Below are 14,519 nucleotides of genomic sequence, written 5' to 3'. Positions count from 1 at the left end.
TGGGATTGCATCAGGGGATCATCTTTCTTTCCCCAATGGGATTTATACCGAGGATTGGAGGAGGATTATTCACAAGAGGGCGCTAACACAAAAAGTTATACTCCGTTTATTTGCAATTATGCATAATTATTTGGGACAGAGACGAGGGTGGGGAGAATCTCCTGCCATGATCTCAAGATGGTGGTGATGAAATCTTGAACTCTCTCAATCAAATTTATTTTCAGCTTTTCATTTTGCAATGGGCCTCCATGAACCTGCCAAGCAGAAGATTAGATTGAAAACAAAAAAGAAACATTGTTTGAAAATAATAAACGTCGTACAGGGTGAGTAGAGTTAGTCTCTATAATCATGGAGGTAGTGATCTGGGAATTTTCCACTAAAAACTGGAAAGAATGACGCATAGGCCCTTTTCGAAACCACGGCTTCGACTTTGGATTCGGCTTGAGGCTTCTTTCTCTCATCACACCCAAAGCACGCGCATTGTCAAATCATGCCGGCGGGGCCAAGTTAGCCTGAGCCGAATCCAAAGCCAAATCTACTCGTTTCGAAAAGGGCCATAGACTTGACATAACACAAGAGGGCGCTGTTCAGATTGTAAAGGGTAAAAATTAGTGCACTCGATAATAAAATCTCGGGGAAAAAAGTTGCATCAACACAACATGGCGACTACCATGGACTTTCCGACCGTCGATTGGAAAGCTGTTGTTTTGGATCAGATAAAAAAGAGAAATGAACGAGAATCGGGCAAATGTAAAGCAGTATTCGAATCACGTAAGTCCGTAGTGTAGCTGCTGTCTCTTGTGTTGTCTTCTTCACGTCGAGGTCGTTGAAAATGTTGAATGTTTCTAAAAATAAAATTCTTAAGTTTACCAAAACAAACACATCGGGTAGGCAGCGCCATTTTCTTTCGCCATGATTGTTATTGTTACATGTATTGTAGGTCTACTACAGTACTACTACTACTTCTAAACTTCTATCTGAATCTGAATCTAAATAATATAGTCAGCAACGTCCTAATGGAACATCACACCAGTGTTATGAGTAGTTGCGATAACGTAACCCTCCTCCCGACGGCCGCCAGTCCGGAGGGTTACGACTCACGAGATTCTTTTGATCGGCAAAATGACAATCTGGTCCAACGCGTATAATTTCGACAGCTAGTCATCAGATTTGCCCCATTTTTACCACTTTCAAAAATCATGACACAATTTCTAAGGGCATGAACTTAATCCTCATTGCTAATGAACACTCAAAACACCATTGAGAAAATACTTTTTAAGAAAAAGAACAAATACTTACCAGATCCCGGAGTGAATTCCCAGGTTTATATTTTGAACTTGTCACATCGCTTTGCAAACGCTTTATTTTGTTGTTGGACTAAACCATTCTGTGAAAGGGGTGTTACAAGGCAGTGCGTGCGCGCTGTCCGTTTACATTGCCCGCCGTTCACTCATCATGGCATGGCGCGCCGGCGCCGCAGCACTGCACCATTTTCTGTTGCCAGCTTGGTGTTTATATCCCCTTGTGGAAGTTTGCGGCGTTCCCTTGATGGGAAGGTAGAGACCACTAAGTCTTTAATTACATTCAATTGGAAGAAATGTGTCTAAGTTTCCACAGAGTAGCCTTCTCGAAAATAATGTTTTACAACTCTCCCAACAGATAATAAGCTTTTCAGCAACCTCGATTTGTCACGAACTCAAAACATCCAGCTGCAGATACAGGTAGAAAAACTCAAACAGGAGAATGCAGAGCTACAGATCAAAGTCCAATCAGGGTAAGTCTGGGTGCACAGGTTAACCCTCCTACTGTTCAGCTCATTATTGCCATTGAGGTCAGTTGACCAACCATTAGAAACCATTGAGCAAGTTCGAGTCGGCACACTTAGTCAACCCGTAGTTGACCAGCAACGTACATGCGCAGTGACGCACTCACTCGAACGACTCATTTGGAAGTCTAGTCAACCTTCTGTCTTTTCGCGATAGTGTCACTGGTTCCCCTCTGCGCTTTACAAATGTTAGAATGGTACATGCTGTTGGGACCAGTGAAGAAACCATGGGCTCGAGGCTATTCCAAATGGTCGACCACAGTAGTCAACCAATGGTCGACCAGCCTGGGTTCAAGTGTAATGGTCAACCTTTAGTTTTTGTGCACACTCGAACTTACTTTATCTGTACTGTGTAGACTACAGTGCATTCACCACATTGCATGCTGGCATACATACGTAGATTATCATTCAAAACTCAGTGGGTGATATTGAATGGTCCTACACACTGTTAGAGGGATGACTGTGTACTGTATGCATTCCCCACTTAATTGCAAGCTGGCATACATGCATATTGTAGTTCACCTATCATTCAAAGCTACAGTTGGTGGTTGGTGATATTGAATAGTCAAACAGTAGGAGGGTTGACTGTGTACTGTAGTATGCATTCCCCACTTGATTGCAAGGTGGCATATAGTTCACCTATCATTCAAAACTACAGTTGGTGATATTGAATGGTCACACGGTAGGAGGGTTGACTGTGTACTGTATGTATGCATTCCCGACTGGATTGCAAGTTGGCATACATGTGTAGTTCACCTATCATTCAAAGCTACAGTGGGTGAACATTGAATGGTCAAACAGTAGGAGGGTTGACTGTGTATTGTATGCATTCCCCACTTGATTGCAAGGTGGCATAGATCATCTATCATTCAAAAAGAGTCGATGAAATTGAAGGGTCAAAAAGTAGGAGGGTTGACATTGGACTTTAATTTACCACATGGTATAACATTGGAGGCCTGCTGGCATCACGGGTAGTGTTAATGTACAGGCACTCATCATTCTTAAACCACAGTGGACGATGATCATTGATAATGAATGTTTAGACAGTAGGAGGGTTGACTGTGTACTGTCTGCATTCACCACACACATTGCAAGTTGGCATTTAGTCTATCATTCTCACTTGGTGTATCCCATCATAAGCATACGATGACAAGCCTGTGAAAATTTGGGCTTAATCGGTCATCAAAGTTGCAAGAAAATTATGAAAGAAAAAACACCCTTGTGTGACGAAATTGTGTGATTCAGATAGGAACAAAATACTTCTAGCTAGAAGTCTTTTTTTATTTAAGTAAGAAATTACCTCTTTCTCAAAAACTACACTACTTCAGAGGGAGTCGTGTCCCACAATGTTTTATACTAATCAGCAGCTCCCAATGCTAGTTACCAAGTCAGTTTTTAAGTTAATATTGTTTTGAGTAATTACCATTTTTATACGTGTAAGTGTACCTTCCCTTTAAACATTTTTCCCATGGAAGTCCCCGTTTTCATATAATTCCAGGCATTGTAAACCCTAACACGTATAATGTGCTAAATAATTGGGTCTCAAAATTCATCACTGCAATAACCTATCTCTCTAAAAGTTTGTATTACTCAGCGCCTTGAGTACCTTGTTTGGTAGATACGTGCGCTATGTAAGACTTCAATATTAATATTATTCTGTTATTATTATTTTTAAAGACATTTTCCCAGTCGCATATTCCATTTCCAACCAATACAGAAACTTTACACAGAATTAAAAGGTTTCGCAGAGCTTTTCCTTTCTTTGTATTCTGTTATTTTCAGCAGGAAATTAGGCTGTAGGAAATGAATTACACTTACATGTAATCAGTTCAATATGATCAAGGAAGTAGAGATGTTTTATAAACATGAACTTGAAGCGTGTTTCGCTTTTACTTTGAATGTAAATATTATTTTCTTTGAATCAAAGATGTTATTTATACCTGCGCCCGCTCCATCTGGGTGGAATTCATTGACACAGAGTACGGTCTGGGATGATAATCTTTCTACTTTAGTCCGAATTCTGAATTTGCCCAGTTTGAAAATTCAGAAAGTTATGATTTGTACTTGTATTTGTAAAAGTCTATTATTCAAGGCAGTGGACACTATTGGTAATTACTCAAAATAGTTGTTAGAACAAAAACTTACTTGGTAACAAGCAATGGAGAGCTGTTAAATAATACATGTAGTAGTATAAAACATTGTGAGAAAACATAGTTTTTGAGAAAGAAGTATTTTTCCACGAATTTGATTTTGAGACCTCAAAATTAGATTTTGAGGTCCCGAAATCAAGCATCTGAAAGCACACAACTTTGTGTGATAAGCAATAATGTGGAAGCGCTTCGAGAAGCCCTTCTGGTGTATAAAGCGCTATTTAAAAAACAACTATTTTTATTGTTATTATTAGAATAATGTATCGAGGGCCCAAGATACTTTTTTTTTCAGGAATTTTCCCATTCATCAAAGCCCATCCGAGATACTGTACTTTCCGCCATACTTTCTGACATGTCTGAGTTAAATACTCATTTTGGCGTGGGATTCGAACCCAAGACCTTCCAAGTTTTACATGTATCATGCAGGCCTCGAAACAACCAGCGGCAACCGCAGCAATTGCCCTAGTGCCCTGTGGTTTTTCTGTTTACCAATTCAAAGTTTCCTCAAGAGCAAAATTGCTGTGCCCCTTCAATTCAAGAGCGAAAGTCATGTACATGTAGTTACTTCGTTTTTGTTTTTTTAATAGGGCTGGCAACTCAGGAACGAAAGGGGAGAAGACCCAAGCGCTGGAGCAGAAATTATACAAAGTCCAGGAAGAACTGACTGATTTGCATCGCAAAAGAGGAGAGGTAGGCTTCTTCTTTGTGTATTATTAGTAATAATAATAACTTTATTTATAACACGCCTTTTCAAAATGATACAAAGTGCCAAGTATTTACATGTACTGCAAGGTGAGTGTGACGAAGTTTGAGTTATGAGACCTAATCCTTAGCTTCATGTAAAGGTTTGCAAGGTGCTGTGGCGCAATATGCTGCCAATCCAGCCAGGAACACAGAGGCGAACCCCTTCTCTTTTCTATAAGTGCACTGGGTTCTTTTACGTGTGTAATACACAGGACCAACGGTTTTACGTCCCGTCGGAAGGACGAAGCAATGGTTAAGTGTCTTGCTTAAGGACACAAGTGTCAAGACTGGGGGATTCGAACCCATACTCTGCTGATCAGAAACACCGGAGTTTGAATTCGGTGCTTTTAATCGCTCGGCCAGAACACTTCCGCAAGTAGTAATTGTTCTTAGCACATTCTATTAAAGACCTTTTGTAACATTGTTACCCCTGTTTATCAGGCATACTGAGACCATTCCTCAGACATTCTCAACTTTCTGGTAACCAACCTCAAGCTGCTTAAAATACACGTACTAAGTTGTTAATCCAAAACAACTCGGCCCCTCTCAGATTCCATGGTTAACTTCCGACAACAGTTTGGCATTGATATTGTATGATCCATGACCATATTCACAATTTCTTGATTTTGTGTATTTCATTTGTATGAGAGAGATTTTGTTTGTATGAGAGAGATTGGCTGTTGCCAGCTTGGTGTTTATATCCCTTTGTGGGAGTTTGCCGAGTTCCGTTGATGGGAAGATCGTTCAAACAAACAAACAAACAAACAAACAAACAAACAAACAAACAAACAAACAAACAAACAAACAAACAAACAAACAAACATCCATGAGTACATGTAGTATGCGTACAAATAACTTTTGAAACAAGCCAATACATGTACAATGTGATTTGAGTATTGACTTTGAGTATTGACTTTCTAACTTGAAGTCAATACTCAAATCACATTGTACATGTATTGGCTTGTTTCAAAAGTTATTTGTACGCATACTACATGTACTCATGTACTTTATATTGTGTGTGTACAGAATGCCCAACAGTTGATTGACCTCAGTGCACTGGTGCAAGAGAAAGACAAGGAGTTACAACTCAGAGAGACGAGGTACTAAACTTGGATTGTAGTCAGTGTACCATGTACACGTCAAGATTTGAAGCTCCTCTTAAAAATTACAGGCTTTGGCCTCTATTGCCTAAGCTTGGGCGTATCGATTTATTTTATTCACGATATATCGCCGACAATATATCGCGATAATCGATATAATCGCGATTAATGAAATTTGACATCATCATTCTTAAAACTCCAAGTGAAAGTTGTAGAGGAGACAGTCCTAGCATAAGAGAGGTGTTCTAATGACCTATTCTTCTGGTTTTACTCCAAACCTATGGGGTGCAAGATGTCTCAGCTAGCAAATACATCGCGATATTTAATCGATATCGCGATATATCGCGATTATCGCGATACATCGAGATATATCGATATTTCGATTAAAACCAAATCTATCCGATATCGAAATCGTGTCCAAATTAATATCGCGATATTCGATAATATCGTGATATCGCCCAAGCTTACTATTGCCCCTTGTATTGGCCATGATGCCCTTATGAAATGTTCCAAATTTGCTACCACAAAAGTGCCATTTTGCAGTAACGAGTAAAACTGCAAAGTTGAAATCCCATGGTTGATAACACAAATGACTTTTGTATTGATGCTTTGTTTTTGAAAGGGCGTGGGCAATAAGTAGTTTTCTCCTTGGTAAAAGCTTGGTAAAAGGCATCTCTATGAGGAAATTGTTAATAGATCCTTTCCATGAAGTTATGCTAATTAGGGCCGGTTTATAGTCGGTCGCGCGATGGTCGTGCGGTGGAAAACTTGATACGCGAAACAGTTTATAGTCAATGCTGAGGCCTAAAAACTGTGTCTGTTTACATGGTTTATGATCGAGCTTCAAGACTTCCATTGCCCGACCATCGCGCGACCGACTATAAACCGACCTTAACATTAACGCATGCGTACAGACACTATTGGTTGGCAAACATAGAGATGTGCACTCAGCAGATGTACAATGTGTCTGCGTCACACCGCCCTCATCCCCATAAAGAAAAACGCGATGTTCCTATATTTTGCCAAACAAATTGTTAGTGCCCACGTGTGCAACTTCCTTTATTTTGGTCGCAAGGGCAGTGGTATCGCAGGAGCTAGCAATCTCACAAGAACATCCCCAGTATCATGAGATTCGCAGAATGAGCCGGTACGCTATCAACATGATAAACATTTAATGACTCTTCCACAAGGTTTATGAAGTATCAGGCCTTAGTACTTTTCTATATTTCTTATAAAAATGTATGAAATTTGTTGACAGTTTTGTTTTAATATTTCCTTACCCTGCGCGGCCCCTCTTTTTTTTTTTCTTTTTCATGCAAGTCGCCAGTGAGACACACAAGGCCTGAAGGCCACTTCAAGGTGTGGGCTACAATTTTTGTTTTTTCCAGAGGCCGCTGCCACCTACTCCTAGGGCTGAAACAGGAAGACCCCCTTTACAGTCCATACGGATGCAGGCTTGGGTATCATCAGTCCAAAGCCTGGCCGATAAAGCAGAAAGTACTACCTCCCCAATTTTACGTAGCAAGTGTCATGACCGGGATTCGAACCCACACTCTGCTGATCAAACACCAGAGCTTGAATCCGGTGCTCTTAACCGCTCGGCCATGACACGCCCCTAAACAAAGACTTGTGTCCAAAGATTTGAAATAAAGTAACAACTAAAGTAATAATACTGGTATTGATTATTGAATGTTGCAGGTTACAAGAATCTGAAATCAAGATCAGCGCCTACGAAGATGAGCTGAAAAACCTGGAGGTAGCTCTGATGGAACTCCAGAAAGCTAACGACGTAAGAGAAATCTTTCTTCGCTCCTCGTTTTATTATATCTCACAATTATTATGACTGTTTGATTTGCAATGTCTTTAACTAATTCTTATGTAATTTGTCACTGCTTCGATGAGTAATTAAAAGGAAGAAAAACATCCTTCAAATCCGGGCACCAAGGATTTTAAATGGACCTTGCTTGTAAAACATTGTGAGAAACGACTCCCTCTGAAGTAATGGTTTTCGAGAGAGAAGTAATGTTCCACGCTTTTGGTTTTGAGAGCTCAGATTTAGAATTTGAGTTCTCGAAATCAACCATCTAATCGCGACTTCGACGACCGATTGAGTTCAAATTTTCACAGGTTTGTTACTTTATGCGTATGTTGAGATACACCAACTGTGAAGACTAGTCTTTGACAATTACCAAAAGTGTCACATGTCTTTACGCTTTTGGTTTTGAGAGCTCAGATTTAGAATTTGAGTTCTCGAAATCAACCATATAATCGCAACTTCGACGACCGATTGAGTTCAAATTTTCACAGGTTTGTTACTTTATGCGTATGTTGAGATACACCAACTGTGAAGACTAGTCTTTGACAATTACCAATAGTGTCACGTGTCTTTACCATTTTAACAAGACTGTGAGGACTGCAATATTACCAATAGTGCCCAGTGTCTTTAAACCTACAAATGCAATATTCAAGGCATGTCTTCTAATTGTAATCTTATTGTATTGTATCTTAAAGATGTTGAAGGACGAATACGAGACACTACAACTCCTGTACAGCACCACCGAGGAGACGATACGCAAAGTGAGAGATGAGAACACCGATCTGGTGATGCGCTGGATGAAGGAGAAGTCACGAGACGCCCTCAAGATGAACCAGGAGAACGAGACGTGGCAGAAGAGGAAACAAGAGGAGATCCAGAAGAAGTTGGTGGAGGCGGCCAAGGAAAAAGAAGTGGAAGTGGAAGACTGGTAGGTTTCTCCATCACAGTTAACTTTCATTTATTTTTTTAGCATGAAGTGTAAATTTAAAGGCAAATTTGTGTGGATCATTGTATTCTACTTTTAAAACATCTTTCCAACCATACATGTATGCATTTTATAACTAACGGTTTCAAACGCTTTTTATAGACCAACTCGTCCGATCCAAGGCAACCTGTTCCTTTAATGGCCTGATGTTTCAACCCTAGCAGAGTCTTTCTCAACGGCTAAAAAATAGAGAATCATTTTTTATGTTGTTCAATGTTGTTATCTTCCTAGTGGATCACGATTCCCAAATTCCCCAACGTTGCCATCCCCTATTGGAATCTGCATCAGTGCTTCAGTACCTGACAAAGCCATCTTTCAACTAGTAAGTATTGCAAATCAGTCCAATTGTTGATCCACATGCCTCGTATATTTTGCACCGGACTGCAGGACTACTGCAATGTGTGGGTTCTGTTGAATATTGAAGTACATGTACATACTACACAACACAATTGAGATAGTTCTTGTCTTTGTTTCTGATCAGCAGAGTGTGGGTTCGAATCCCCAGCCGTGACACTGTGTCCTTGAGCAAGACACTTAACCATTGCTTCGTCCTTCGAATGGGACGTAAAGCTGTTGGTCCCATGTGTTGTGTAACGCATGTAAAAGAAACCAGTGCACTTATCGAAAAGAGAAGGGGTTCGCCCCGGTGTTTCTGGTTGTGGCTGCTTAATGCGCCGTAGCACCTTGTAAACCCTTATAAGGTGCTAAATAATTGGGTCTCAGAATTCATCACTGCAATAACCTATCTTTCTGAAAATTTGTATATACTCAGTGCCTTGAGTACCTTGTTTGGTAGATACGTGCGCTAAATAAGACTTCGATATTATTATTATTATTATTATTAGTTCGTGTTCAACTAATATTGATTCTGGTCTTGTAAAATGCATTTTGCTCCGGTGTTAAATTTGAGCTACAAGTCCTGCAGTCTTGTGGCTTCCCCCCCCCCCCCCCCCGCCCCCGCCATATTAAAGTCCATGGATATTTGATGTTGTATATAATATAGTATGATACTTCGAATCGCCAGTTACCACACATTAACCCAATTGACTAAGCACATTAAAACTATGCTTACTAGAATAAGGTTACCATCCAAAATAAACTTTACCCATAGCCGCCAATTTCCGCTGATTTCTTCACGAAGTTCCCTGAATAAAAAAATCTTTCCATGTTCTGTTGAATAAAGTTTGAAAATCTCCCTGATTACAGAAACTTTTCCCCCATTATGTTGAATGTTCAGAACTGAGAAGTCTCTCGATCAATCCGATGAATCTACTCCGCGGTAGTAGAATTAAAGAAAGACAGTTCTCTAAGTCTAAAGAACAAACTCTACCTCGCGAGTAGATTGTTTGTGCTTAAGCAGCTCTCTGAAACCCGGTCGTGACACTTGTGTCTCTGAGCAAGACACTTAACTATAATTGCTTCTTTTCACCCAGGAATAAACATGGTAAATGGGTACCTGTGAGGGCAGAAATGTTTCTTGTGAACGATTTAGCCGAGTAGCACACATTCTAGCATTAATGTTGCACAGGCTGTATACTCCCCAGGGAGCTGAGATGGTTTAATGAGAGAATTAAGGCCCAGTGACCAGGGGTAATAATGTCGGAAGCGCTTTGAGACACCCGTCAGGTCTTATTAACGTATCTTGATTGTTTCAGGACGCACATGATGGTGAAGTCAACGCTGTGAGATTCTGCCCATCGGGGCGGACGTTTGCCACTGCTGGGCACGACAGAAAAGTCAAACTATGGGAGTTTATGAATAGTGAGTTTTATCTTCCACAGTAATGTTATTGAAACAATTGTCATGTTTTAAAACTTGTTTTACCAGCGAGTTTGCAACTATGCTTTTGTTATTTCTCATTAAAGAAGTACTTTCTCATTCAAGTATTTGAAGCAGCTGACGTCTCAAATTCAAACATGTGTCACAGGTTTATTATTTTATGCATATGTTGAGATACACCAAGTGAGAAGACTGGTCTTTGACAATTACCAAAGGTGTCCATTGACTTAACCGCAAAGTGTATTACCCAGGGGTCGATTTCACAAAGAGTTAGGACTTGTCTTATCTCGAGTTAGGACGAGTAACTGGTCCTAAAGTTAGGACGAGTTCTCGTCCTAACTTAGGATTAATCTTAAGGTCTGCATGCTACAGTGCAGGGTTGGGACTCGTCCTAAGTCATGTAAGTCCTAAGATTAGTCTTAATTTAGGAAGAGTTTTGTGAAATCGACGGCTGGATATTTATCTCCCAACCTGTCAACCCTTGAACTATTTTGATGACGGTAATTTTTTCCTGTTTGATTTCAGTATCTGGGTCCTGTCAGGCTAAAGGCAGCTTAGCGGGGAGCAACGCGGCCGTCATGTGCATAGACTTTGATCAACAAGAGCAGTTTGTACTCGGAGCGTCCAACGATTTCGCAACGAGAGTATGGGGGGCACAAGACCATAGGTTGCGGGTGAGTGGTTGCTACAATCTCAGAAATCTCTAAGAAATTGTGAGAAACAGCCCCCTCTGAAGTAACATAGTTTTTGAGAAAAATATTTGAATTGGTTTCGAGACCTCCGCTGAGGCCCCCAATTCAAGCATCTGAAAGCACACAACTTGTGCGACAAGGGTGTGGACTCTTCCATTATTCTCCCGCAACTTCAACGACCAATTGAGATCAAATTTTCACAGGTTTGTTAATATTTTATGCATATGTTGAGATACACCAAGTGAGGAGACTGGTCGTTGACAATTACCAAAGGTGTCCAGTGCCTTTAATTTTGCATCTTGTGCTTAAAGCTTTGTTGGGGTAGTTCAAAGTTTCTTCGTTTTTTTTTTTTTCACAGCACACTTTAACAGGTCACGCCGGTAAAGTACTAGCAGCGAGGTTTATAGGCGATTCAAATAAAGTGGTTTCAGGAAGTCATGACAGAACTCTCAAAATCTGGGATCTTCGGAGTCGAGCATGTGAGTTTATATTGTCATCATGATAATAATAATATTATATGGTTTTATATAGCGCTTTATAAACCGTGTCGCAAAGCAGTTCCAACAAATATTACCCCTGATCACTGGGCCTTTTCGTTTCTTAAACCATCTCAGCTCCCTGGGGAGTATACAGCCTGTGCTGCCAAATATGTAGCGCACCGAGCTAAATCAATTACAAGAACCATCTCTGCCCTCGCAGGTGTTACCCCTGGGTGGAGAGAAGCTTATGATTAAGTGTCTTAATCAGGGACACAAGTGTCACGACAAGGATTCGAACCCACATTCTGCTGAACAGAAACACCAGAGCTTGAGTTCGGTGCTCTTACCTGCTCGGCCATGTCGACACCTCTTGTCAATTTAATCAAATGATGTTTTGATCCATTGCTCAACAACGGGAATTCCTATAGAACACACAAATGGTGTAAATGCCGAACTGTGGGAAAATTTAGATGAACAATAAATCCGTGTCAGGTTAGGTTTGCGGTAACACCATGTGCGTCTCATGGTCCAGTGGTAAAGCGCTCTGGACTCTAACTCTGGTGTTTCTTAGCAGCAGAGTGTGGGTTCGAGTCCCAGTTGTGATGCCTGTGTCATTAAGCAAGGCTACTTTCACAACTTTTGAACCAAACGTGGTATCAACAATCAGGGTTTCAACAGTATTAAAGCATAGATTGAGCCCTTTTCAAATGTATACAAGAAATGGAAAATGACCTGGGTCGACAATTGACTCATTTCGCTTGATCGCATCACAAATACTTTTGCCTCATTTCATCAATGACTCCTTCTTAAAACGGATACTTCTTCCTTTCAGGTATTAAAACTATATTTGCCGGGTCAAGTTGCAATGATCTTGTCACGAGCGACGGGAGGGGAACGAATATCATCAGCGGCCACTTCGATAAAAAAATACGGTTCTGGGACATAAGGTGAGTATTTTTGGAAACATATATATATTTTTTTTAGTTAGTTTTCAATCGGGGATACAGAACATGGTGTGAATTTTACCCTTACATCAATGTGTATTTTTAAAGGCACTGCATTCTTGGGAGCGAAAATCAACCTTCGACCCCAACTTCTTATTTTCAGGTCAGGCGATGCGAGGGCAAATGAGTTTGAACTCTCAGGTAAAATAACGTCGCTAGAGTTGAGTCCAGATAGACAGTATCTCCTGTCATGCTCAAAGGACGACTCTCTCAAGTTCATTGACCTCAGACAGAACAGGGTGGCTGGAACAGTCTGGTAAGTATATGATGCTTCGATTTGATTGCTTTCTTAACCCTCCTACTGTAATGTTCCTTTAAATTTTGCATCAGGGATGGAGAATATTCATTTTGGTTTTTACCCATCATGTACACCGATTTGTGTCAGTACTTTACTCGAGTTCTGTGAAAAAAATAAATTTAAAAATTGCCCAAAACTTTGTTCTCTTGGTCAACAGTGCTGAGGGGTTTAAAGTATTCTTAGATTACACCAGGGCGTCGTTGAGTCCTGATGGACAGTACGCAGCTTGCGGGTCACAAGATGGCGCTATTTATATATGGAGTATGGTGACGATGAAGCTTGAAAAGACGATAAAGGAACATAAGTGAGTATGACATTTTACTTGAAAGCCAAATCAATTCAATTCAATTCAATCCAAATAAACTGTATTGGTCCTGTGCAGGTAATGCACAGAACTGGTCATTCCAGCTTTTGATTTTCTGTGTTATTTCTGATGTATATCCCCCATATTTCATGTATTTTCTTTGTTTTTCCTTTCTTAATTTGATACTTCTTGATTTTACATGTATTTGTTCTTGATTTGATCCTTTTTGATTTGATATTCATTTTGATATACTCTTGAATCTTGATTTGAATCTTGATTTGGTACTTCTTGATTTGTTGTGTTCTCGAGTTGATGTTTTCTTGATATATTCTTGTTTGATATTTCTTGATTTGATATATTCTTTATTTGATGCTTCTTTTTTGATGTATTCTTGATATATATTCTTGATTTGATACTTCTTGAATTGATGTGTTCTTGATTTTGTATTTCTTGATTGAATAATGCTTCTTGATTTGACATGTTTTTGATTTGATGAATTCTTGATATATTTTTGTTTGATACTTCTTGACCTGTATATTCTTGATTTGATGTATTTTTGATTTGTTTATTCTTGTTTTGATACTTTTTGATTTGATACTTTTTGGGTTGATACTTTTTTGTTTGAAACATTCTTATTTGATACATTCTTGTAATCTTGATTTTGTACTTTTTAATTTGATATACATGTATTCTTGATTAGACTTCTTGAATAGGTATATTCTTTAGTTGATACCGGTACTTCTTGATTTGGTTTACTTTTTAGTTGATACTTCTTAATTATATACTATTTTATACTATTTTATATAATTTTGATTGGGATAGTCTTTATTTGGTATATTCTTAATGTGTTTTCTTCAAGCCTCTTTAGTCTAGGTTATTATTATAAAAATTATTTAGCAGAGAATTGTTCAAACTTTTGAATTTTTAAATATTATTATTGTTCATGTTATTATTCCAACCCTCGTGAGACTGATCATGACATTAACATTTTTGATTTGTCTCTGTTTGCAGTGCACCAGTCATAGCAGTGACATGGCATCCGCAAGGGAATAAATTATTGAGCTGCGACCGCAACAAGAAGGTGATCATGTGGGCCGACTTCTAAAGGGCGCCCTCTACTGGGCAGCTATCATTCGTCGCAAATAAGGCAAGACGAAATAATAATCTTATTAATCAGGTCGTAAAAATCACGCAACATATTTCAACAACAACTTTGTTGCTTTTGACGTTTGATGATTTTTGGTTTACTTTTTCTAACAAGCAAGAATCAAACTACATGTATGAGTTTGATTGTAATGTTCGGCAAGCAAATATTCAAAGCTGGAAAAAGGAGTGCATACATG

The 14,519-nt window shown here is 39.5% G+C and overlaps 1 protein-coding gene across 2 annotated transcripts; it reads left to right on the top strand.

The window, feature by feature from the left end:
* Positions 1-119: 119 nt before the first annotated feature.
* On the top strand, positions 120-14,487 carry LOC139945033 (autophagy-related protein 16-1-like). Of its 2 annotated transcripts, none has more exons than XM_071942278.1 (14): positions 120-323; positions 1,660-1,774; positions 4,563-4,665; positions 5,746-5,819; positions 7,518-7,608; positions 8,331-8,563; positions 8,852-8,942; positions 10,276-10,381; positions 10,925-11,073; positions 11,450-11,570; positions 12,403-12,517; positions 12,678-12,830; positions 13,030-13,176; positions 14,188-14,487. In XM_071942278.1, exons 1-14 carry the CDS (start codon positions 239-241, stop codon positions 14,279-14,281), a joined length of 1,677 nt encoding a protein of 558 aa, XP_071798379.1. In that variant the 5' UTR covers positions 120-238; the 3' UTR covers positions 14,282-14,487. The 2 variants fall into 2 exon arrangements, with proteins under 2 accessions (XP_071798379.1, XP_071798378.1); XM_071942277.1 differs by lacking the exon at positions 120-323 and adding an exon at positions 641-771.
* The last annotated feature ends 32 nt before the right edge of the window (positions 14,488-14,519 follow it).

The sequence above is a fragment of the Asterias amurensis genome, chromosome 12 (genome assembly GCF_032118995.1).
Source record: "Asterias amurensis chromosome 12, ASM3211899v1".
NCBI classification, from domain to species: domain Eukaryota; kingdom Metazoa; phylum Echinodermata; class Asteroidea; order Forcipulatida; family Asteriidae; genus Asterias; species Asterias amurensis.
Note: the sequence above shows the minus strand (reverse complement) of the source record. Positions and strands in the feature narration are given on the sequence as shown.